At 43.8% G+C, this 26,439-nt stretch overlaps 2 protein-coding genes across 4 annotated transcripts in view; one reads left to right on the forward strand and one right to left on the reverse strand.

The window, feature by feature from the left end:
* Nucleotides 1-18,654, forward strand: part of BEST3 (bestrophin 3) — a 39,256-nt gene extending 20,602 nt beyond the window's left edge. For all 3 annotated transcript variants that reach the window (XM_019455071.2, XM_019455072.2, XM_019455073.2), the window contains 3 exons: nucleotides 2,055-2,135; nucleotides 3,687-3,838; nucleotides 16,422-18,654. In XM_019455071.2, the coding sequence (XP_019310616.2) occupies nucleotides 2,055-2,135; nucleotides 3,687-3,838; nucleotides 16,422-17,364 (1,176 nt within the window). In that variant the 3' untranslated portion in view covers nucleotides 17,365-18,654. The remainder of the gene's footprint in view (nucleotides 1-2,054; nucleotides 2,136-3,686; nucleotides 3,839-16,421) is intronic.
* Nucleotides 1-26,439, reverse strand: part of RAB3IP (RAB3A interacting protein) — a 146,015-nt gene that overhangs the window by 109,568 nt on the left and 10,008 nt on the right. The gene's annotated exons all lie outside the window — the stretch shown is intronic.

Consider the following 26,439-nt stretch of genomic DNA (forward strand, 5'->3'; position numbering starts at 1 on the left):
TACCCATTTAAGACAGAGAAAGAGCAAGAGAGACTAATAGCTCTCCTCTCCCATTAGTGAAAAAAGTAGACTCTAGTTTTATAAACAATAAATCACTACAAATGGCCCAGGTGCCCAATCATTCTAGTCTTTTATTGCCCTTTCCCCTGAGTTGTGCGAAGCTTCTTATTCTTTGCTTTGTGTCTACGTGAGGTGTTGGACCAGCCTGTTAGGAACAGTTAGCAGTTCCTGCCTTGGGAAATGCCCTCTAAAATATTGTTGGGACAAGCACCAGGTGTTATATGTAAACGCTGAATCACGGGAATCTACTCCCAAACCGAAAAGCACACTGTAGGTTAGCCAACTTGACAATAAATTATATTTTTAAAAATAATAAATAAAATATTAACTTTCCTTTCCTTTATAAAATATTTTTAAAGGCAAAATATGAAAATACCACATTAGCTCCTTTAAGAGATAGACAGTCCTAGGAGAAGTGTTTTCCCACTCAATGGATTATATCTCAATTTCTAAGCAGCTGTTTTATCTTGTCCATTCCAATATTTATAAATATTTTCAAAGTGTAAAAATCCCATCTTAACCTTATAAACAGTATATTAGTTACCTGCTGGAAATGAAGCCTCCAAAAGAGTAAAGGATATTTTTTGAGAAAATCAATTCTGAAACATAGGTATCATTTTGAAAGTTAAATGTAGACTCTCATACTATATGCAGGACTGATCCCATAAAAGTGAAATTCTGGTTATAACAAAAATATTTTCCAGGCCTCTTCAGTGGCCCACTTAGGGAAAATCTCAGGCAAGGAAGGATGGACAGGCCCTGGAAAGGACTTTGACGTGGATGTCGCTGTGAGGCTGACTGATTCCGGGCTCAGGTCCTGCCCAGTCTGGGGAAGTGGGGCGACGTATCTCTCTAAGTTGACGGTTCTCAACTCCATCCACATACTAAAATCTCTCGGGAGTTTCACCAGGTGCTGATATCTCAGCTCAACCTCACACCCATTTAATTAGAATCTCTAAGGGAGGAACCCGGGCATCAAGTTCTTTTAAAGCCTTCCTGGTGACTTTGATCTTCAACCAAGGTTGAGAACAACTGCTCTAAGTGGTTAGTGGTTAGACTTAAGTCCTAAAAAATAAGTAGGCAGAATTTCTACAAAATGGTCTCAGAACATAGAAATTCAACTAATCAATGGTGTCTTTATTTTATACACTTTTTTCCCATTTAGACCGAATGTAAAATCTCTCTTTCTCTCTCTCTCTCACACACACACACACACACACTAGATAATAAAAACCAAGAGATTTAAAAATAATAATAAAGGAGTCATATTTGACATATAAATCTCTTATCAAGAAGGCTATTCAATGCCAGAACATGGTTAAGATCATTTCATATTGACCAACTATTAGAAAATATACGGTAAGACGCTGCCTCAACTTTTCATAGTGGGGAAAATTGACCCACCGGATAAAAGTAAATCCTTTAGAGTAAAACAAAGTGAGACAAATTCCAGCTTCATAACCCCCCCGCTCTCTGACTTTTCATTCAACAGTTGGATCCAATAATTGTGAAAACTCCTTGACTTAATTTTCTTTCATTGTGGTCTACATCTCCAGTGTTTTCCCTTCCTCATGGTTACATTTTGTCTCATCACTTGGGCCCTTGTAAGTTCCTTAAGCCCCCAGGCTACGTCGCCCTGGACGTGCCGCAAACGGTGCCTTGCACCTTATGTGTGCTCCTTCGACATTCACGGGTTTGAGGTGTACCCGAACATCAATCATTTGGCTCCTACATGGCACAACTTCTCCTGAAGGGCCTGTGCTGTCACCAGCTGAACAGACAGGTCCGCTGGAGAGCAAACCCACGCAGGTGCCTCGCTCGTGGTCTGAGAGCAGTGTCGCTTGCCGGTAAACATCGGCGTCTGTGGAACCACCCACTCCCCTCTGGGCTTCATATTATGAAAGTGGCAAAGGGCATCACCTCCGTCACCTTTAGCTTGCATTCCTAGTTTTCACAAGCATCACGATGGACCTATTCTATGTTCTCCACCGCAGGTAGCTGAGCAGCTTATCAACCCTTTTGGAGAAGATGATGATGATTTTGAAACCAACTGGTGCATTGACAGAAATCTGCAGGTTAGAGGAGCTTTTCCTTCCTTTACAAACATGAATAATGAATCATTTGTGACGTTTCAGATCTGAACAGACTCTGACGGCAGGCCCCTGAACTTCAGAGCTGCAGCCACAAAAGAAAGAGGTTTGGCTTTTCAGTATCTTGCCTCAGCTCCTTTTGGAACTTCACAGGTCCTGGGTCTCAGTTGCAGTGAAGTTTAGTCCCTTGTAAATAGAATTTATTTTTATTTTTATTTTTATTTAAATCCAAGTTAGTTAACATATAGCGTAGTTTGGGAGAACTTAGTGTTTCGTCACTTTACAACACCCAGTGCTCATCATAATAAGTGCCTTCCTTAATGCCCATCACCCATTTAACCCACCCCCCCCCACTCCCCTCCCCTCCAGCAACCCTCAGTTTGTTCTCCGTATTTAAGAGTCTCTTATGGTTTGCCTCCCTCTCTGTTTTTATCTTATTTTTCCTCCCCTTCCCCTAAGTAGAATTTCAAGCCCGTTTTCTTTGTAAGTGTATTAACTTTACACAGCCTCTTCCATCATACTGCAGAGCAATGTTTTAATTCATTCTTTAATCTGGTTTCTGTTGCCACCCAAGTGAGATTAGCAGGGACAGACAATGGCAGCCAGAAGTGATCTGGTGTGAGTTCCCAAATCCATGTCATGAAGTTCCCTGCAGTCAGATGTCCAAGCAGATGGACACTGGAAACATGGGCCATACCAGCCTATGTCCCAAATCTGACAGAACTAAACCTAATGGACCCCAGGACCCTTACCCCCAAAGCATTATTCCAGAGAGGTTTTTCTTAAAGAATCAGCATGAGAGAATTTTCCTTCCAGGCAGGACTCTCCTCAGACCATTCTCTGTCCTCACAGATAAGGAAAGAACTTCAACTTGGCTACTTGCTTCAGGCCCTTGCTCAGTTCTTAAGCAGGTTCAAATGTTTCACTATGTTTCACTGTTGGTTCACAAACTGGCCGCATACCTAGAGGGCTGGGAGAGATGGAAGAAGGAAGCCCAACTTGGATCCTCTGTCTCCCTCTCTCTCTACTCCTCCCCCTCTCGTGTTCTCTCTCTCAAAAATAAATAAACATTAAAAATGATTTTAAAAAGAAATGACATCAAGTATAAGTATGTTTATGGAATCAATGGAATGGGATATTAAGAATCTTCTCCTTCCTATGATATCTGGAATTATAAGGTTGCTGTAAGGATAGCCACTAGACAATACAGTAACTTTGAACCAAGAAGGAAAAGGAGTCTCTCCTGCCTCCTAGTAAAATGTAGCTAGCTCCATTCTGGGCATGTGGCTTGATAAACCAAGTCTGGGCAGTTTTATAGCCCCACTTAACCCCCATTGCCAAGTGCCCTCACGCAATAAACATGTGCAAGTCTCTGCAACGGTCCTGGTTACAGCAAATATGAACAACGGACATTTGTGTATTTACTCTCTCAGACTGCTCTATCCTGCTGCAAATCCCATCCACCCATTGGAGCTTACTCTCTGTCTTTATACAATCCACATCCAAATTATTCTAACAATAAAACAATGATTTTAGGTCTCTCTTTTAGCTGTGGATGAAATGCACATGAGCTTACCCAAGATGAAGAAGGACATTTACTGGGATGATTCTGCTGCTCGACCACCTTATACACTGGCAGCCGCTGACTACTGCATACCCTCCTTTCTGGGGTCAACAGTTGAAATGGGGTAAGTGCATTTTTTTTTAATCATCAATATTTAGAAAATAAGTTGGTCACTGTTCTGATTTTTTATGCTCTGGTCTTGAACTCACTTTCATGACAACTCTCAATTGGTAACATCTTATTTCAGATTTTCAGGTATAATTAATATGCCCAAGGAAGTTTGAGAGCAAAGAGACTATAGCTTCTGGTTTAAATGTGGTGTGTGTGTACATGCAGGCATGTGTATTTGGGGGTAATTTGCATTTTACCTTGTTTTTATACCACAGAAAACTTTTCCAATAGTTGTGAAATTATCCTCTTTTTTCCTTCCGATTTGAAAAGTAGTTTATTCAATTATATAATCATTTATTACTTAAGATGTTCATAACTGAATGTATTTCCAACAAGTGTTTATGAGGCATATACCACATGCAGGCACTGTGTTAGACTACTTGGAGACAAGCAAATCCTAAGGAATGAGATAAGTTTTCTCTAAGATTTTAATTCAACTATGTTTAGTAGACAAGTCAGTCTCTGTTCTGTGGTTTTAACATAACAATCTGTCCCTATGTACTTAGCTTTAAATAAATGGGCTGAGGCCTGAAGTAACTCATGCACACTTCTCGAATAATTTTATTAAATCTGATAATGTATTTGATTTTGGAGAAATGTGTGAATGTGGGGGAAGTTTAAGTATTTTTGCTCAAGGCAGATGCCACAGTTTCCAAGTAACTTAAAGAGAAGACTGTGGACAAATTTAGAAAAATAAGGAGAACCCCCTTAAAAAAGAGGAAAACTTTTGCAGGATTTTTCTTACAACTTGTGACAAAATTGTGGTTTGCTGTTGAGACCAGCTCTCGGCAGATTTGTGAGGCAAGTTCATGTCCTGTAGTTGCTACCTGGGACCTTCTTTCCTCTCTCCCACAGTGTTCAGCCCTCCTGTTTCCCAACCACGAGGATATCCAGCTTCAGCCCTATTCCCACAAGGCTTCACTCTTGGCTGAATGTCTCTTAATCCTAACAGGTCTTCAAGACCCAAAGGAAAAGATGACCAAGTAGAATTTCAGGAGTGGGGTCAAATGATGAGATGATTTAGGAGCCAGGAGATTTGCCTGTTGTCTTCAAAGCATACCTGATAGAAGGTTGCACACCCCAGGCTAGGCTTGCCTTGGCTTCCAGATGGCCCGACAAGCCTGGATTCTCCTGTGCGCATCCCAACCCCAGCTGGTTGCTCAGTCTCCACAAAGAGCAATTCACTGTTGTTTGCCCTTCTCGGCAGTTTGTGGTGGCAGTTTCATGGGTTTTGAAATCCTTCTCAATTTTAAAAATTAATAGATGCTTTTCTGTGGATTTGTTCTTGGATAACTCAACAGGCTTTAACCTTTCTCTCCCTTCCCATCGCTGATTAATGCACAGAATTGAAGGTCTAATTTGTAAGAGAAAAGAGACGAGCACATTTGATAGGGCTGGAGAATCATCGTGGTATCACTGTTGGGACTGTAAGTGCCCTTGTGCTCCATTTCTATCATCCAGTTAGTTGTTTTTGCAGGATAGTTACAATGACAGTTTTTGTTTGGCCTCAAGATTTTCATTTTGGTCTACATATTCATCCCAAGCATCATAATATTACATTCTTCTGTGTCCATGTTCTTTAGAAATTATTAAAATATCTATTTCTATTTCTAAATATAGAGACACAGAATTAGGGATTTTATAAGACCTCGAAGAAAATATCTACCCCAATTATTGAGAATATTAAATGAGATTGGAAACATCAAAACACTCTAGATGTAACCATAGAGCATTGTTAATATTGACTCATGTAAGTACCCTATTTGTGGATGTCAAAATGACTAAAGATTAAAGAAAGATTAAACAAATCTAAGCTATTTTTCATATTAAGCTAGCACTGGAAATTTGGAACAGAGAAAAAATTCTTGAGAGAAAACTGGGAGATGTGATATTTAAGAATGCAGCAAAAAGTTTTTAGTTATCAGAGAGAATTCCTCTAATTAAGACAGCCTATTTACTAGCATGATGGGAACGGCCACAGGCAAAGGCCAGAGTCTATTAGGGGAGGTTTCTGGGAGACATTTAATTGGACTCTGGAACCAAATGATCAAAGAAACAATTAGGCAAAAGTTCACTCGATCTTGATTTTCTGCATGAATGAGGACCATTCAAAGGGAACCTCACAGTCCAGGAAAAGTCGCTACAGGAATGCAGGCTTTTGGAGTATTCACAGAAATGCCCACTGTTGATTCTTTCCAGGACTGTGCTGTTACACAAGTTGTTTCTGCTCGCCTGTGTTGGAAAACCAACTCCAGCTAACTTAAGCAAAAAGGGGTTTCTTGGGTCACATCTGGAGACTAGCCTAGCTTTGGGTGTGGCTAATTTCAGAGGCTCAAGATATGTCACCAGGACTCACTATTGCCCTCTCTATCTCTTCAGTTCAGCTTTTCTCTCCACTGGCTCAGGTTTCAGACAGGCAAAACAGCAAGATGGCAGCCAGCAGCTTTACAACCTATCCTCTCAGCAAATCCTGTGGCAAAAACATGACTCTTAAAACTAAAGTACTGAATTAACTGGCTGGGCTTGGCGAACGTGCCCATTCTTGAACAGGGAAGCACAATATTTTGATTAGCTGAGGCCTGTTCACATGTCCATCTTTGGACCAAGGGGCATGTGTCAGCCCCAAGCAACCATAGGGAGGAGGTGAGGTCTTAAGAAAATTAGAATCGTACTACCAGGAATAGGTGAATGGTTTGCTAGGCTGAAAGCAATGATTGTCCTCTAAACTCATAAAAGATCACTCCCTAAGAATTTCACTGTTCACTCACCAAATACAAAGTTAATATCAAGTGAGCCATCTGACGAAGGCTCAGGGGAAAAGGGAAGGTAAAAGTAAGGATTGCTGTAGCACAGGTGATATTGTTGATGATGACTGAGTCAATGAGCCCTTTGCATTAGGATAAAGACCGGGTGTCAAAGTAGTATGGATTCAAGTGTTTCAGAAAAGTGTTTGCTGCTTGATGAGCATATAAAATCCTTTCCTGGTTGAGTAAGTTTTTAATTTTCTTATTCTATTTAAGATGTACGTTGCTAGCATATTTAATTCAGAAATCAAATTTCCCTTACCTTTTCACATCGTTTCAAGCTTATGATCACAATTCCCATGACCCAGAAATTCTAAAATCAAGGCAATGCCCTTCAATAACTGAACAAAAGTACTATCCAAGAGAAACCTGAGAAATTACTCTGCCTCCTATTTTCTTTTATATTCAGGAGACTACTCATTTCCACATAAAAAGGAAACTCCTTAGGAGGGCCTGAGTGGCTCAGTTGGTTAAGCATCCAACTTAGGCTCAGGTCAGGATCTTGTAGTTCACCAGTTTGAGCCCCCCTATCTGGCTCTCTGCTCTCAGTAGAAGCCTACTGTCCCCCAACTCTTCCCCTCCCCTACTCTGCCCGTCCCCCACGGCGTACAGGCTCTCTCTCTCTCTCTCCCCCCTCTCCCCCTTTCTAAAGTAAATAAAAATTTAAAAGAAAAAAGAAAACTCCTTAGAGACAATTCCTCTGTTCTCTATATTCAGGGACATATTCAAAATATTGTCATATTTTCTACACATTTACCAAATGTACATTAGTGAAATAAAGTAAGATTCTCCCCATATTTTTATCTCAAATACAAATTTAAAATATCACGTTTTTCCTCGTATCTTCACATATAGAATGAACTCATCCATTTATTCAGGCAAATTTTCTTTCAGGGCCTGGTATACGATAGGTTCTATTTCAAATGCTAGGCATAGGCGAAAAAACAAAAACAAAAACAAAACAAATACCTCTTCAGCTCACTGACACAAGGAGACATGTTCTAGTACCATGTGGTAAACCCAGCAATAGAGAAACGCTCAGTCTTATGGGAATAAAAGAAAGGTATGTTTGACCCAGCGTGGTGAATGAGAGACGGCTTCTTGGAGCTGAGGAGTCCAATGTGCATCTTTAAGACTAAATTAGGAGCTAGCACAGAAATAGGAGGAGGAGATTCAGCAAAGGGTAAATTCCAAGCCAATATGAGCACAAACAGCAAGGAATGACGGTGTATTTAAAGTAACAGTTTTTTTTTTAATTTCAGCTTTATTGAAGTATAATCGACATAAAAATTATGAGGTATTTAAACTATACACTGCGGTGATCTGCTGTTTTAATTAAGCTGTCTTTTCATTATCCTTACTGTTGGAGACACTATTAACCAAGATGAAGAGGTCACCCACAAGCAGAGGGAAGAGTTTTCTATAAGATGCGTGTGAAGAAAACACACCCAAGCCCTGAAATGCAAATGACTCTTCTTTGGACAATAGCAAACACTTACACCTAACATACCAAACTTTACCAAAACAAACCTAGAATGTTTAAACTCAAGCCAGCATTGCTGAAAACAAATTTCTTTTTTTTTATGTTTATTCATTTTGAGAGAGAAAAAGTACAAGTGGGAGGGGAGCAGAGAGAGAGAGACGGAGACAGAGAATCCCAAGCAGGCTCTGCACAAATTAGTGCAGAGCCTGACACGGGGCTCAAACCCACAAACCACGAGGTCATGACCTGAGCTGAAATCCAAAGTCGGATGCTTAACCGACTGAGCCACCGAGGTGCCCCAAATTTGTTTTTATTTTTATTTATTTATTTTAATTTTTTTTAACGTTTTATTTATTTTTGAGACAGGGAGAGACAGAGCATGAACGGGGAAGGGTCAGAGAGAGAGGGAGACACAGAATCTGAAACAGGCTCCAGGTTCCGAGCAGTCAGCACAGAGCCCGACGCGGGGCTCGAACTCACAGACAGTGAGATTGTGACCTGAGCCGAAGTCGGACGCTTAACCGACTGAGCCACCCAGGTGCCCCCCAAATTTGTTTTTAAAACAAACAAAAAGTGGGGCGCCTGGGTGGCTCAGTCGGTTAAGCGTCCGACTTCGGCTCAGGTCATGATCTCACGGTTCATGGGTTCAAGCCCTGCATCCGGCTCTGCTGACAGCTCAGAGCCTGGAGCCTGCTTCAGATTCTGTGTCTCTCTCTCTCTCTGACCCTCCCCCGTTCATGCTCTGAATCTGTCTCAAAAATAAATAAACATTTAACAACAAACAAACAAACAAACAAACAAAAAGTAAGATCCAGGGCTAGCCCATCACAGCTAGCCAGAGGTAGAATGCTATTCACATGACAGCACCATGGGTCGCTCCAAAACTCTTGTTCTTTTTTAAATACTTAGGATTATCCATTAGCACAAGTGTATAAGTCTCTGAGGAATGGAACACAAGGAAATTAAAGTCCTAAAGTCTCATAACTCCCTTTAATCCTATCTCGAAAATCAAAACCCCCAAGAGCGAAGAAGCAATAACCCCTTAAGGGCATTGGGAAAACCCCACTGAAACATCTATCCATAGCAGCTAAAGGATTCCAAATCCTGGAGAAGAGAGGCAGTAGCTGCTTATGAAATGGATCACTGACATGTGCACACATGGACGTGTGCTCGCTCTAAGGGTCCTGCTGATGTAGAAGAGTGCTCTCAGCCCGTGGACTTGCTGCGATACCCTTTAATGAACACCGCTTTACTGGGCTTTCTGCTGTCATTCAAATATGTCGCAACTTCCTCACACTTAGAGTGGTCTTAAGGAATGGATCTATGAAGTCAGTTAAGGATGCACTTAGCACAGAGGAGAAAGATACAGATTTTTGCAAGCGTTCCTTCTGGTTAGGAGCGGAGGGATTTATTTAGGATTTATTTGGTGCTGTAGAACTGCAAACACCCAGAAATAATGACTTTTACTTATCTATTTTCATTCCAAAGGCTCTCCGAATGTGTAGAAATAATATAATTACTTTTTTGCAAGTGTACGTATGTATTTAATGTGTACAAAACATTCGGGTTGCGTAGCACAGTCAGAAGTCTTCTTGGCGGTATTAGTTCAAATATACCAAAATATGTATTTAACAAGCACGTCCTTTATTAAATTGTGGTTAAATATACCTCTAGATGGATGTTTTAGTAAGTTATCCTCTCTTAGCTAACTATATTCAAATATTATAGCTTTTACAAGAAAATACATAGTCTGATACATACTATTGCATGCTTGTGTTATAAACTACCAAAAATATCTCAAAATTCTGAATCACTAACTTCGACAAAAACGTATTCTTGGAACATTGATTTTCACTTAATGTACCAGAAAGGAAGGAGAAACGAAGCCTCCCAAGGAGATGATTGTGCGTTATTAACTTTAAAATTCTAGAACCTTCTCAGGGATTCTTTCATATGCCGACATAGGCTCACCATTGGCACTCAATTTTCACCTTCTAAAAGACATGACAGGTATAGATGACTTAATGTCCTTTTCTCACAAAACTCCCACAGGATACAACAGCTTTGAAACGTGGGGGACTTTAAATGAACCCCCATTTGGGGCCACAACTTATTTTTGCATCAGCCAGCGGAGGGCCCATGAGCATAACCAGAGTAGTAACGGGAGTCTAGATATGCCCGTTCTTTTACCAGATTTGCTGTAATCCTTGGCCCAAACTAGCAGAGAGGCAAGAGAGTGGTAGCAGGAGGGTCGCCAGCTCTGGGAGCCCCTATTGTGAGCTAAGCAAACCCCCCGTGATGCTCCCCTACTCCAAACTGTCCCCCAGCAAGGGAGTCAGGAGGGGGTGCTGGGTGGATACAACCTCTGTCCGCTGGGTTTTCCTCCCAGTGCTTGGCCCCCACCTCCCAGCTCAGCACGAGTTACCTTTCCCATCTTATAAATCCTAGGCTACGGCTCTGACAAGATTCTGCAGAGCAGAAGGTTAAAAATAACAGCACTTGCCTCTAATGGGTTTGAAGAGTACATTTTGCTCTGCTGTGAATAAATGTCCCTCCACACGGGCTCTGCCCGGATAGATTTTCAGGCAAATCATCAGCTCCCTCCAAGGCGGCTGCCTGACTTTGAGGAACACTAGCAATTTGAAAATAATAAATCTGACCTGAGAAGTAGAATTCATCATATTAAATATCAATTTCCTAAATTCCTCATTTCAATTTTGTTAAAATGACCTAAATTAATTGAATTTAAACTGTCAAAATACCACTTTTTAAAATTTTTTATTTATTTTTGAGAGAGAGAGACAGAGACAGAGACAGAGCATGAGCAGGGGAGGGGCAGAGAGAGAGAGGGAGACACAGAATCCAAAGCAGGCTTCAGGCTCCCAGCTGTCAGCACAGAGCCCAATGTGGAGCTCGAACTCACGAACTGTGAGATCATGACCTGAGCCAAAGTCAGATGCTGTCAGACTGAGCCACGCAGATGCCCCTCAAAATAGCACTTTAAATGTTGGCACAACAGCAAACAAAATGGCCACTGTGAGGTGAAGATGTTGACTGAACTTACTGAGGTAAACATCCTATAATATACACATATGTCAAATCATCACATTGTACACATTAAACTTAAAGAATGTTATATGTCAGTTATATATCAATAAACCTGGGGGGAGGAGGTTAAAAAGAAAAAGGTGGCCCAGAGAAAGAAAGGCAAGCATTATCCAGTTTTATCCTTTAATCTTGTGAAGCTCTGTATTTATTTACCTGATCACACACATGAGAAAGCTTTGTGAAAAGCTTGCTTCGGAAAAAAAAATAATGCATCAGATCTCTCAAGTTAGGGGGGCTGTTTTGGTCTTTCCATATGAGACACACTCCATGAATTCTGAAAGTCACTGCCGTCTCCAGCAGTCCTGTCCCCTCTTATTATAGCAACAGGAGGTGACAAGTGTTCTTCTGTGCCCTGAGCAGCCCAAGCGTCTTTTCAAAAGCCGTGAAATCACTGCTGCCTGTGCCCTCAGAAATCTGTCACTGGCAAGGGAGTCTGTGGGGCTGATGGTTCACTGGGTGCCCAATAGATATTTTGAAAGTGCGGGTTGTTGGTCTTTTATAATAGTTGCGATTGAAATAACATATCCCAATCCTGACGCCAGTGCGACCTGGAGGATGACGCCTGCTCTCCCTCCTAGACTCGGCTACAACCAACTAGCCTGCCTGGCTTAACATAACCTGTTCTCTCTCCCACACCTACCCTTCTCCACCCTTTCAAAATAATGCCCAATACATAGCACAACCTTCCTCATTCTCATCTCTTCCGTATTGAGGATTTACATTGTGCAATAAATGTTAACTGCAGGATGTGGCAATGTCTGCAAGAAAGCCACCTGATCGGCCCCATCTTCCTTCTCCCAAATAATCAGCTTTCTCCTGTCCTTATGCTTCCTCTCCATTCGCTCAGTGCCCTCGTCTAACCATTAAGTGACTGTGAGAGTCATCCCTTCTAAGGTGTTCATTGTCAGATGGCAGCACCAAGGTGTAGTGACATTTTTCTAAGTATATTTTGAGAGAGACAGAGAGAGTGCAAGCTGCGGAGGCACAGATAATCCCAAGCAGACTCTGTGATGTCAACGCAGAGCCCGACGCGGGGCTCGAACTCACGAAACCACGAGACCTGAACCGAAATCAAGAATCAGACGCTTAACCAACTGAGCCACCCAAGGGCCCTGGGGTAGTGACATTTTAAAAATACACTCTCGGAGGAGAAAAGGGATTAACTTTCAGGCAGACGCTATCATTTCCTCCAAGCAGGTGCGAGAAGTCAACAATGACTTGGAAATCACCTCTGAAAGTCTGCCAGTCATTGACAGAGTCCTTTTTGTATTGTCTACTCTTCAAAGCTTTTCCACATCTATTACTCTTTTGAACTCCCCCACAGCCTCTAAGGCAGGTAGAGGAAGTATTGTTGTCACTAGTTTTCAAGTATGATGCTGAGTCACAGAAAGGTTAAGTGGCTCTCCTAAGGTCACACAGCTAGTTAGAATCAGCCCAGGCAGCAGAAATCCTGGCTCTACGAGCTCCCGAATAAATCATTTTCCTCACCACAGAGGCAATTCTCAAATTCCATCTTCTGGACAATAATGGCTGCATGGCACTTTCCATGAATGTCCTCCTAGCTCTAATTACTTGCCTAAGTCCAAGCGAATTCCAGAACCTTTTTCAGCTGACCTTCTCTAATGTATAGCAATATAATGAGCGCACTTATGTTCTACCATATAATGTTTCTGCTATAGTCGTTTTGGGGTGATATTTGGGCCTCAGGATTGTACTAACCTTGTACCAAAAGTACACTTTAAAAACCAAATAAGGAGAAGAAAGTCTGAAAGGACCTGAAAGGTACATCCAAGTCGCCCAACTTGGGAAATGGAGCATCTTTCAATGTAGTCTGTTCTGTGTGCTCTAAGCTTTAAAGCATTTTGTTCTTAAACCACGGTTTCTGATGTCCTATTGGGAACCATGACTTTCAGAGAAAGGAGATGGGGATTGTGTGCTGGCAGTGAAACATTCCCTCACGGACACATTTGGAAGAAAGGTCATTAGGTTCATCATGTGGGGGGGGAGGGGAACTTCACGACTGCTCTTTGATAACATAAACACCCAAAAGTCTTCCTTCACCACTTCAGCATGACATTCATAAAAATGCCCCTCCCCCCCAGAGCACAGGCCACCAAGTGTTCCTCCAAAGACCCACCGATAGGTCTTTCTGACTAATAGCGTAGAAAGTTCCCATGTCATGTTTCTTACCCAAAGCATTTCTGCACGACAACATTCATCAATGTTGCTGTCCACGTAGTTCTTCCAGAACTACCACAAAATAGCACAAGTCTACCTATGCCCTTCGTTCGCAAAGGCAGCCCACAGTTGCCCCCTGCCTTTGGGATAAAGTCCAAATCCCTCTACCTGGTACATAAGACTCTAATACAATCCAAGGCTACCTTTTCAGCTTTATGCCTGACATTATTCTGTGCTTGTACAACTCAAGTTTTTCCCATCTTCACACACAAACACCCTAAAGTTTCCCCCGACTTACTTGTTCAAGTCACTTCTTCCATTGGAATGCTCTGCCCCTTCTCTGCCCATTTGATTCCTTCTCGATGTCAAAAAGTCAGCTCAAAAACTTACTTTGTCCCAATTTAGCTAATTATATACGTGCCTTCTCCCTCCTTTTAAACTGTGTTATACAGTTCTTGATGCAACAGATTTACTCATAGTAGATGCTCAATAAATTTAGTTGGGTAAGTGGATAATTCTCATGCGTCCACGATACAGTCTCATGAGGCAGGAAGGTACAATAGGGTGTCACTGGCAGCCCTGCCCGGTGTCAGTTGGTGAACCAGTAGAACATTAGCAAGAGCCCTGGCCTTTTTGCAGTTTGCTCTCTGTAACTGGTCTGTTTTTCTCTAATTTGTGATGCCGGGCCTTAATCTTCTTGCCCCCATTGAATATACATGTCCATCATCAGCATAGTTAGAAAATTTTGTCCTTAGGATTTACAAAGTTTTGAAGTAATGATAGTATAAACATGTTTCCTAGAAGATTTTTTTTAAACGTTTATTTTTGAGAAAGAGAAAGACAGAGTGTAAGCGGGAGAGAGGCAGAGACACAGAATCTGAAGCAGGCTCCAGGCTCCGAGCTGTCAACACAGAGCCTGACGCGGGGCTCAAACTCGCAACCCATGAGGTCATACGGAACCTGAGCAGAAGTCAGACGCTTAACTGACTGAGCCACCCAGGCGCCCCTGGAAGATTTTATCATTCTTACAAGGCAGTGTGGTTTAGAAGTAGTTGAGAAAGAGAAATCGCAAATAAGAAGTCAAGATCTCAAATGGAGGACAGAGGCTCGCCCTATAAAGAGAGATTGGCAGCCCTACTTTGGATTCCCAGGGCACATCCAGCGTGGCGATCTTAGTGAACAACTGCGCTTGTCGCTCCTCTGGTGTGACTGGAGATCTGACCTAATGAAACTCGGCGAGCTGGGTCACCGGGGCCGCTGAGACATGAGTCTGCATTTCTCAAGTTGGCGTAACTGAATCGGAGCCATGCACGGCCGAGGTGGGCCAGAGGCTATCTGGTAGCCAAGGACACTGCTGGGGCTTTAGGATCACAGCACAAGGTTGTAATCGGATGCCATCCCGGGACACTTAGCCAGTTAATCATCTCGATCAGCCATCTTTTATTCATAAACACGGAGGAATGATGTTCTCTTTGCTGCTCACTTTACCCTTTCAGGTTACACCAACATCCTGCTGCCCCGACACTCCCCTCTGTGTCACACAAAGCGCACCTGGCATTGTGAAGGCATCTTGTCACCAGGGCTGTCGATAGGAACATTGGAACCAGGGCGGACCAAGCACTGTTGCTCCCGGAGCTGGTGTGAGCATTTGCGGTTTAAAGGCAAGGCTTTAAGTAGCTCCTCTCTGAACCCCATTAAGACCACAAATCCACCGACACATGAGACAACCATGTAATGTGAGGCGGGAGCAGGCCTTGCGACCCCATAGCCCTCGCTGTTATCCCAATTATCCATTTTATTTCAGCCTTGAAGGAGAAGGCTCAAAAGGCTAGGGTTATTCGTTTTATGTCTCAAATGTCGAAAGTTCAACATTACCAAATCTATCAAACTTCATCACAGGGAAGCCCAGCTACATCGAGAGACCACACACCCGCCCTCCTCGATGGATGTGTGGTCCCATTTCTCCTTCTGGAACCCTAGATGAGTGGACCGGGGATGTTAACAAATTACCTGTGGGCAAGGATTGTGTTTTACTCATTATTCTGCACCCCACCCCCCAGGCTCTACCTCACCATTGACACTCAGGTAGCAGACTTTATATAAAAGGGACTAAGAACAAAGGCTTTGGAGTCAGATTTCTGGGTTTGGCCCTCAATGGCTACACTGTCTTTAGCAATCTCTCTGGGCCCCAGTTTCCCCATCTGTAAAATCTGAATAATAATAGTACCAACTCACACAATGAATATGATAATTAACTGCATTAAGGCAAGGGAGGTCCTTAATAAATGTAAATGTGAGCTGTTTTTGCATTGTCTTGAATTTGGCTATGATGCATTATTGGGGGGGTGGGTTACAGATCCTTAGTTCATGACCTTGGTTCACCTGCAATAAAGGAGAAAGAATACACACTATATCTTCTTTTTAAGGTCCACGTCTGTAGATGAGTGATTTTCAAAGTGTGGTGTGGGGAACTCTGGGAATTCCCAAAAACCAAAACCCCAAGACCCAAGTCCTTAAGGTCAAAATTATTTTTGTAACAACACTAAAATGTTATTCACCTTTTCATTCTCATTCTTCCCTGACTTTCTGGAAAAGTGGAATTTTCCAGAAGCTACATGCTATGTGATGATGTCATCACTTAACATTTCATGGTATGAGTGCTTATACATTCTTATGTGTGTAATTTTTTTATATTCCTCCATTATTTCTGACACAGTAAGTAGCAATAGCTGTAACCCACATAAACAAATCTTTTCGGGGTACTCGATCATTTGTAAGAGTTTAAAAAGGTCCTGTGACCAAAAGGTTGGGGAATCTCTGCCAGACAATCTCAAGTTAAAGTCTCCCCCATTTCAAAATCTGTAATGTGAAAATACAAAACTCGGTCCTGATCTCTGAGACTCTGCCCACAGAGCTGGGGCCCTGAAACTGCTCTGCCTGCATTTTGCCATTGTGTGTTTCAGACTGTCCGGGTCGGATCTCCCTGGTGAGGAGTGGCTGTGGAGTTTCGAGAAGCACGGCCAGCGCCATTCCATGATTAGAAGAGTCAAGAGGTTCCTGAGTGCCCACGAACACCCCGCCAGCCCCAGGAGGAGAAGCTATGGCAGGCAGGCCAGCGACAGCTCCATGTTCTTCCCCCCAAGTGGCGACGTCAGCCCAGCCAGAGATCTGCTGGATGTGCCCTCGAGAAGCCCCCACCGTGCCTCACCCGCCCAAAGGCAACCCTGCTCCCCAGAGGGGAACCCCAAGGCGTACTCCAGCCTGGGGGAACTGTCCACGATCAGGGAGACCAGCCGGACAAGCACTTTGCAGAGCCTGACTCCACAGTCGAGCGTGAGGGTCTCCCCCACCAAAATGCCACAGGTCCCCGAGGTACTGATCACAGTGACCGAGGCACCAGTGCCCACATCACGTGACTCCACTGCCTCCATCCAGAGCGCAGAGTTTACCGGGGTTGAGCCAAGCAGGACTGGACAGCAGGAGGTGCCTGTGGGATTGATTGCATTCCCCTCAGAGAAAGGGACACCTCCTAGGGACCCCAGTCCTCAGACTAGTTCAGCCAAAGATGAGAGAAACATCCTCACGTCAGCCTCTGGGGAAGACCCTAATGATAATGACAAATTCCCCAAACGGTGGAGCCTCCCCGGTTTCCTGGCGTCCAGCCACGCCTCCCTGACAGGCCTAAGTCCAGATCCCATCAGTTCTGAGCCCGTTCTTTCACTTGACACAGAAACATCCTCAGAGACCGGTGGAATCAACATTGTGGCTGGCTCGCGAGCCTCTCCTGATGTGCTATACTTACTGGAAAACCTGGACACCAAGGAAACCGACATCGTAGATTTTAATAATGAGCAAGCTGAGGCATCACCCAACGGAATACCAGAAAGGTCTAGGACCTGGTTCTAGCCTAGATTCTTACTTTCCCAGAAGTTCAGCATTAGTTCCAGAACATACCTAAGGACTGGTCAACTTTTTAAAAAGCTATCACACTGTATAAGCTACTTTTTAAACTGAAGGGCATTATGATCCTGAGTGTCTGAGAACTGAGAAAATCAAACACACTCACATCATCCATTACAAGGTGACTTTCATAAAAGTTACACAGACCACAGTGACATATCTTAACCAAATAAGGAATCTTAAAAAATATATATATATATATGAGTTATAATTCATAGATTGCTAGCTTTGTAGATAGATAGTCCAGTCTCCTGATTTTGCCTATAGGGAGACAAAGGAGTCTCTCCTCCCCTCCTTTTTCTTTTCTTCTGCACTTCAATTATAAACAGAGGGAGCTGGGTCACACAATGCTTCAAAAGCCCCTTCCTAATTCCGACTCTTTGAGGCTTTCTGTCTCACTCCTTTCTAGAACTATTACCACTTCTTGATTCGTAAGCTCTATCAGCATCACAACCTCCATCTCCCTTCAATTTCCTTTTCTCTGTTTTCTTTTTATTCTCTCATCCCTTCATCCTTCCCTTCTACTCCGTCCCTCCTTTCAAGTGGTAATATTTTCTCTTGCTATCTCTGCTGCTTACTACTTGCCACAGTTTTCAAACCATGAGGTGTTGGCAATGCCTCCTACGGGGCGATCAAAGATGTCTGACACATGCCAGCCTCCTAGTGGAAGGGGTGTGGGAGCTGATGGCACCCCACCACACCCTCGGCCGCCATTGCTGTTCTTTCCATATCCACTCTTTGGTCTTGAACACTGGAGAAAAATTGGAAGGACAAGGAACCTGAATAACCAAATGATATGGAACCAAAGAATAATAAGGCTTGAGTGTTTAACTTGAACTCTTAAAGCAAAAATCCCCATCATGTCCCAATCTGTGTCCAGTTACCATGTCTTCCAGGTTGTTTGGCATGAGGTAGGATCTCGGAGCTGGGAGGTTAAGGGGGTCCAGGACTGCACAATGGGGATGGGATGTTGACCACCTCCCTCCAAAGGGTTGTGGGGGTTGCAATTGGCTGGGGCCTCCAACTTTGTCTGGAAGGCCATGTCTTAGGAGTACTGCTGTCACTATTTCTGTTGAATGATGAGGCTCGACTACATATGACTTACGAAATAAAGTAACCCTAGTTGCTACCCTTTATCAAGTGCTCAAGTCCAGGCAGCAGTGCGTAAAGTTCACAGAGAATCTCACTAATCCTCACAGGAATCCTATGGGTCAATATACTATTCTCACCATCTTATTCTAGTTTATTTTTAAAATTTATTTATTGATTGATTTTGAGAGAGAGAGAGAGAGAGTGAGCAAGCAGGGGAGGGGCAGAGAGGGAGAGAGAAAATCCCAAGCAAGTTCTGCACCGTCAGCATGGAGCCCGATGTGGGGCTTGAACTCACGAACCATGAAATGACCTGAGCCAAAACCAAGAGTCAGAGGCTTAACCAACTGAGCCACCCAGGCATGCCATGTTCTCTCCATTTTAAAGACGAAGAAAACAGAGCCTTTGGAAAAGTAAAGTAGCGTGACTAAAATCACATAGCCAGAAAGTGACAGAGCTTGGATTCAAACCCAGGTTTATTTGACTCAAGAGCCCACACTCTTACCCTGGGTGCTCCCTCACTGTGCTGTGCCATGCGTGAGGTGCTGGATCTACCAGCAGTTTGCCCAGAATTCCGGACGATGCCCCACGTAAGCCAGACCTGAGCTTCTCCAACCTTGGCAACCCCTCCGGGTCCTCCCTGCTTGAGTCTACCTGGTCTTTTATGCGTGCACACAGGAGGGTGTCACTCCCTCTTCGAGCCCAGCCATGATCCTCTCCATTTTTCTGACAGAGGAAAGTTGGCAGAACCCCTCCTTACCCCTCCCCACTCCTCCCAACATGCAGTGTTATCATCAGCACATTTTGGCAAGACATTGCATCCAACTGGGCCACCCCAGCTGCATGACAGTAGTGACATTTTTACATTAACTGGTTTTTCTCAAAAGACTAAAAGGAAATAATATTGAAAGAAACACTATACATTGATGCTTCTCTGTGTTGCTTGAGAGCATTAGTACCTAGGAAGGGACCAACATTCCCAAAGCATTAAGTATGGACTAGAGCATCAAGCCCCGACATAACACCGCTGAGAGGCAGGAACCCTAACCCTCCCCCAGCCTCTTAATGCTATTTTCTTGGCTGTTGCAACTTAAGTCCTTCTATTCTCTTCTCTTTGGCTTTATCTATTGCTCAAATTCAAATAAATTTCCACTTCGCTGCTTTTGAAATATAATCAATTTTTGTTCATAAATCCAAGGTGATAAATTATACACAAACAGAATCATAGGTTTCATGGAGGACTAGAAGAGTGTTCGTTCGTCTCTGCTTCCATCCATCCCTTATGCACCTTTGTCCAGAGAATTATTGAATCTCCTCAATATTTCATCAGACTCTGAGGTGGCCTTCCATTTCTTCCTGGCACTGGAAACTGAATAATGACTCATTCAATGAGCCCGTGTAGTTGAATTCAGCTACAGATTCGAGCCAGCAACTGCCCAGATCAGATGAAGAAATCCTCTATTCATTCTAAAATGAGTTTTTACCCAAGACAGACCAACATCGCAAAAACAAAATTATTTCTTCTCTGGGGCCTGATTTCATTGCCTGCTTAGCCCCTTTTCTCCTGAGCTCTGGAAACTTCTACCCCCTGCATGAATGGTCACATGGCCTGGCGGCTTAGTCTTTTTGGCTTGTCCCTTCCAAGAACAGGCTCGTGCATTAGATGTAATCCCCCAGCCAGAGAGTACAGTGAGGCCAAACCCCATCTGCTGCCTTCTCTCTCTGCCCTCTGGACATAGCTGTGCCCTGATGCCTGCCCACAGGACAGTGAAGGTAAAGGCCCGTGAGCTTTTTCTCTGTCGTCCAAGAATTTAGGCATGATTGGCCCTCCACGAAACAAGGAGAGCTGTTCTCTCCCCTCTTGAATCGTCCTGTGTACTTCATGGCTCACGGCCTCTACCACTCCAGGTGGTCACTTTTAGCCATGGAGAAAGCACCTTTTAAATGGAATGGAGAAATGTAAAATTTATCATTCATTTGAAGACTCACACATCATCTTTTTCAGTGTGTTCCCCCTCTAGCTTCTTCCTTCTTCAGAGAAACTGATTCCGTGCTCAATCATTTTTCCAAAATCTTCGTGTCATAACGTCTACTCTCTGAGAACCCGCCAAGCCCCAGCAGCCATGTGGTGTAACGGAATGAGGAATACCAAACTGGCGTGTGACTTCTGCCTGCATAGCTTTATGAACTTGAACGAGCCCCATCCCTCTGAATCGCATAGTCTCAGCTGGGAATTGGGCTCTTCTCTGCATCATCTCACTGGCCCTTGTGAGGGACTGAGGGGGGTTAAGAGAAAAGCCTGGGAGCCCAAGCAGCGATGTCTGGTTGATGGGCACGGCTGGACTCGATGCCCCCACCATTCTGCAGAAGAAAGGACTTGTTCCTTTCCACTTTAGCCATTCACTTGTCAAGATCCCTTTATTCAAAAGGATTCTAATCTCTTTCATTCAAGAAAGCTTATCATTTCTCTTTTGGCTTCTTTTTTTCTTTCATATGCTTCCCAGCGTCTCCCACATCTTCCTTCTCACCAGTGTTTCCTGTCATTCCTTCACTCCTGACCCTACATCCCCAGGCCTCACCACCATGGCAACAAGTGCCTCTCCCTCCCTAGTGTGTGTACCAATCCCCTCAATCAAAATGTGGAACTATATGGGCACCTGGGTGACTCAGTCAGTTAAGCGTCTGACTTCGGCTCAGGTCGTGATCTCACAGCTCATGGGTTCGAGCCCCGCGTTGGGCTCTGTGCTGATAGCTCAGAGCCTGGAGCCTTCTTCAGATTCTGTGTCTCCCTCTCTCTGCCCCTCCCCATTTACACTCTGTCTCTCTCCTTGTCTATCAAAAATAAATAAACATTAAAAAAAAAAGTTCTTTCCCACAAAACGTGGAACTAGAGAACAATTAATTGCTTCTGTTCTTTCCACTATAATCCTAGGGGATTTAGCACCCCTGGTTTGAAGTCAGAGGACCATCTTATGGCATCTAACCTCCCTAAACCTGGTTTTACATCAGTTAATTTTGGAATAAGCATGACAACTGTACTCCTAAGCAAGAGCCAAATTCGAATCTGATTCCACCTGCCCTTCCCTCATCACAATCATCATTTACACGATCCACAATAAACATTTTCTAAACTGGTGTGGTATTAACAGTAATAACCAAGGATTTTCTTCGTTTCTTCTTATCCGACCATCTCACGGAGATTCTCAATCCTTTCATGTGTGTTCTGTTTTTCTTAGTTCTATGAACCCTAAATTTTAGGACAGTCTTCCCCACTGAAATGGCCACTGAGTCAAAAGAATCAATTCAAGAATGCCAGCCTTGTTCTCTTATTGCAAATCATGGAAAACCCAGGAGAAGGATCCCAACCCTGGCACAGCTTGAGAGACGTGATCCCAACATTCACCTCTTTCCAGCCTCCCTTTGCACCTCTGCTGAGCGTGGTCATCATCCCTGGCCAAGGCAAACAGATGACAGGAGCAATGACCCTGGAAAGTAGGGGCACAAGAACCACATTTTCCCTAATTACTCAATTAGCTCAGACCAGGGATTCCATTTTTGTGTTGTTTTGTTTTGTTTCTGGATTAACTCAGGAAGTAGGCCCAGATCTTTTTGCCACAGGTAGATTTGGCCAGATGACTACCTGGAACCATCTTCTCGGAGCTTCTGGTTTTAAACATTTACTTAACAGAGTCAGCCAAGGGAAGGCTACATCATGTATCCTGAAACAAATAAGAACCTTTCTAAAATACATTTGGTACAGAAATGCTGATGTGTCCCCTGGGTTCTTTGTCCAGGCTAGTGCTTCTCAACCAGAGGCGATTTTGCACCCAGGAGATATTTGGCAATGTCTTGAGATGTTTTGGGTTGTCACAGTGGGGGGGGGGGGGGGGGGGGGGAGGGGGTGCTACTGGCATCTAGTGGGCAGAGGCCAGGGATGTTTCTAAACATCCTACAGAGCAGAGGATGACCCCCCCATGACAACTATCGGGCCCCAAACACTGAGGTTAGGAACCCTGATTTAGGCCAATAGGAAGATTAAAACAAAACAAACACCAAGGAGATTAATGAAGAGAGACAAAGAAATAGAACTAGAAGAGATCAGATGAACCCAGCCACTGGCTAAATTCCTATTCTGTGCACAAGCTTCACCCCTTCTCCTTGATGCAGAAGGATCTGATATGTCAACTCCTGAAATACTGCGGGCAAACCCTGAGGTCCACCCTTAGAGAATTCCTTAGAAAGCTCCTACCAGTAAGAGTAGCTAACTGCCACGGCTAGCCTGACAGTGTGGCTCACAGAAAGGGTGACAGTAACATATTCTACCAAATATCACACAGGAACCTGTGCCAGTAAACTGCTAGGTAATGGAGAGAGATCTGCTCCAGGGTCAGCCTTTATATATGTCTCACTTAGGACCAAACAAATAAACCATATCTTCTAGAGAAATAACTTGGCATTTTATTTTGTAGAGAAGGGACATTTTAGAAGAAAGTTGTTACAGTGGGTAGGATGTCTACCTCCTTCCCACAGACCACACAACCTCATGGATTTTCCAGCACCTCCAGGAGAATAACGTCCGGGAATTGGTAAAGTCCTGGATGAGGTCACCACTTGGACTTTTATTCACAGTCATTCGTGAGACATTAGGCAACTCCTGAGTGTCAGATATTCAGCTAAGCTTAGTGGTGGCACTTAGGACCCTGGGCCTCCCACATCATCTGTCACTGTCTTCTGTGGCTGTAGGGGAATAACGCTTGGCTTGTTTGTATGTTTATATGTTGCCTTTCATCCCCAATCCTATTCGCCTCCCAACTATTTTTTTTGAGAATTCTTTTTTTAAAGTTTATTTATTTAGAGGGAGAAAGAGAGAGTGCCAACAGGAAGGGGCAGAGACGGGGAGAGAGAGAATCCCAAGCGGGCTCCGTGCTGTCACCACAGAGCCCTGTGTGGGGCTCAGTCTCACCAACTGTGGAATCATGACCTGAGCTGAAGTCAAGAGTCAGCCACTCAACCAACTGAGCCATGCAGGCACGCCCTCAGCAACTATTTTCACGTGTTTAATGTAAAGCCCTTTGTTTGTAAACATTCTTCCACGATGTGTATTTGGGTGCAAGTGTTTTCAACTTATGTAAATGTTTTTTTATTATAGGTCTCATCTGTTTGCTCACCTCAGTACAATGTTTTTAAGATCCTCCCTTCCAAGTTCCCCTGTGTAACACCTCTCATCCGTTGCTTCTAACACCCAGGTGTTCGAAGATGTCTTATAGTATTCATCTGTTCCCCCTCTCGCCTCCACCCTCTGCACAGTAAGCTCCTTCAGACGCTTCCTTTATGGCCCCCATGAGCATCATATATCCAGGAGCAGAGTCACTGGGTCACGGAGCTTGGATATACTTAACCTGACTATGTACTGCCAGACGCGCTCCAGAATCACAGCGCTGACTGGTCGCCCACAGCACACTTTCTCCACCACCATCTTCCTGCCCCATGCCTGGCACCACCTAGGTTTTGGATTTTTCCAGTCTAACAAGTGTGAAGTGACCCCTGCTTGCTGTTGAATTGACATTTCCTTGCCAATTAAACAGTATTGATCGCTGTATGATATTTATCTGATTTACTAATGACATTAAGCATCCCTTCATATAATTCTTAATTCTTTTGGGACTCTCGTCTGAACTGCCTCGAGAGAAAGAGAAAGGAAAGAAAAGAATCCAAACTAGACCCGAAGTTAAGAGACCTGGAAATCTCCATCAAATATGACCATAACCTTAGCTGTGTGGTCTCTTCGCTGTGTTCAAGTAACTTGATTACTTGACTTCAGTTTGCTCGGCTCTAAAATTAATGGTTAGTGGTGCCTGGGCTCAGTCAGTTAAGCATCTGACAGCTCAGAACCTGGAGGCTGCTTAGGATTCTGTGTCTCCCTCTCTCTCTGCCCTCCCTTGCTCATGCACGTGTGTGTACGCGTGCTCTCTCTCTCTCTCTCTCTCTCTCTCTCTCTCTCTCAAAATAAATACACATTTAAAAAAATAATAATAAATAAATCAAATTAATGGCTAGATGAAGTGATTTAAGGTCTCATCCAAATGCTGGTTCTAATAACATTTCTGGAGATTCTATACATGGGGGAGAAAGGAAGAAATAGTTATGATGGATATTGAGAGTGGCAAAAAGAAACAAATGGCAGAAAGAAACAAAACGGTGGGGCGGTGGGACAAGGAAAGAGAGAGTGGACACCCATCGGGTACTGGGGTACGCCAAGTGTTTAACATCTATCACGTCAGCGGATCCTCAGGAAGCACTGTTACCCATTCATTACATGGGAGGAGACAGAGACGTTAAATAACTTGCTGAAGGTTACCCAACGGTTAAAATTTCAATCTTGGATTTCAACCCAGGTCTCTTGGGCTCATTGCTGATTCTACTCTTCGACACTGCATCTGAAAAACAATGAACTAGGATAGGATAGAAATTTCTGTATTCAGAACACAACAGATTAGCAGTCAATTGCCATAACTACTCAACCAGCTCTGTTGATTTCGCTTTCAAAGTCTGGTGGGGACTCTCAGGAAGCCAAGGTTGATTGAATACCTATTATGTTTCAGTGTTATGGGAGGTGCTGGACATACATGATCCCGTCTGATTCTCTTAATAAACTGTGAGGTGTCACGATGCCCATTTTACACCTAAAGACACTGAGGTTCGGGAAGGTGAAATAGTGTACCCATGTCACAGAGCTGATAACTGGCAGAGCTGGGGTTCAGAATCAGGTCTGCACATAAACTAGGAGGCAAAGGTTTCATCTCCCTAAGGAATAGCCCAAACCTAAAGCCTATTTATCCATAAACAGCTTTCTTGCAGGTAAACGTGTTCTCTTCATGATCCCTGTCTTCAACTAGGAACAATTTAAGCCCCTGAGTTTAATAGAAGATTGGGTATAATATAGGATTGGCCTTTGTCATTAGTTAAAACTGGTGTGGGTGCCTGAAACAAGTCTGTGGATCTGTGTAAGACACCAATTTCTTCTCCTTTGCGCACAGGTGAGCTGTGTAGGTGTATCCTTGAGAATGATGGAATCATATGCAATGTGTGTGACATATATGAATTCAACTATGTGAGTTTGACCAAAGAAAGAGAAGCACCTGTATATACGTATAAATAAAAGACCTTCTGGGACGCCTGGGTGGCTCAGTCAGTCGAGCTTCTGACTCTTGATTTCGGCTCAGGTCATGATCCTAGGGTCGTGGGATCAAGTCCCACATCAGACTCTGTGCGGATCGTGAAGCCTGCTTAAGATTCTCTCTCTTGCTCTGGCCCTCTCCCCCACTCCCCCCCTCCTTCTCTCTCTCTCTCTCTCTCTTCCTCTCTCTCTCTCTCTCTCTTCCTCTCTCTCTCTCTCTCTGAAATAAAAAGAAAAGACCCTCCTCACTTCCCCCCTCCCCCAGGGAACATATACCTCAGCGTGAGTAGGAGATGGAAGATGAGAATTCCATTCAACCAGCCTCAGTTCCAAGGAGAGTGAGTCTGGCATTTAAAGGCACAACAGTAGAACTCCTTAAACAGCTTGGCTCCTAAACACAAGCCAAACATCATCTGCTGTTCAACTGAAAAACTTCCAATGACTTTCAGCATCCGGGCACATAGGCTTCCTGAGAAAGATACAATAAAGTGCCCCACGCAGTACCTCCCTAAGAGATTCTCAGCGGTCATTTCTACCCCACCAGTTTTCTCATTGGGTGCTGAGTTTAGGGCCGAACCTCTGCATAAGCTCTCTGTGATATGTTCATTACCCAAGGATTTACACTGGGGCATCCCGGAAGCACAATGGGGACAGAGTGCAAGGGTAGAAGTATGTACAACATACTCAGGTAACAGAGGTGAGGCAGCTGCAGAGAAGTGCCCTGGTGGCTGGGGGCCTGACCCCAACCCCAAATG

Source organism: Panthera pardus, unplaced genomic scaffold, assembly GCF_024362965.1.
Source record: "Panthera pardus isolate Hobbes unplaced genomic scaffold, ASM2436296v1 HiC_scaffold_6, whole genome shotgun sequence".
NCBI classification, from domain to species: domain Eukaryota; kingdom Metazoa; phylum Chordata; class Mammalia; order Carnivora; family Felidae; genus Panthera; species Panthera pardus.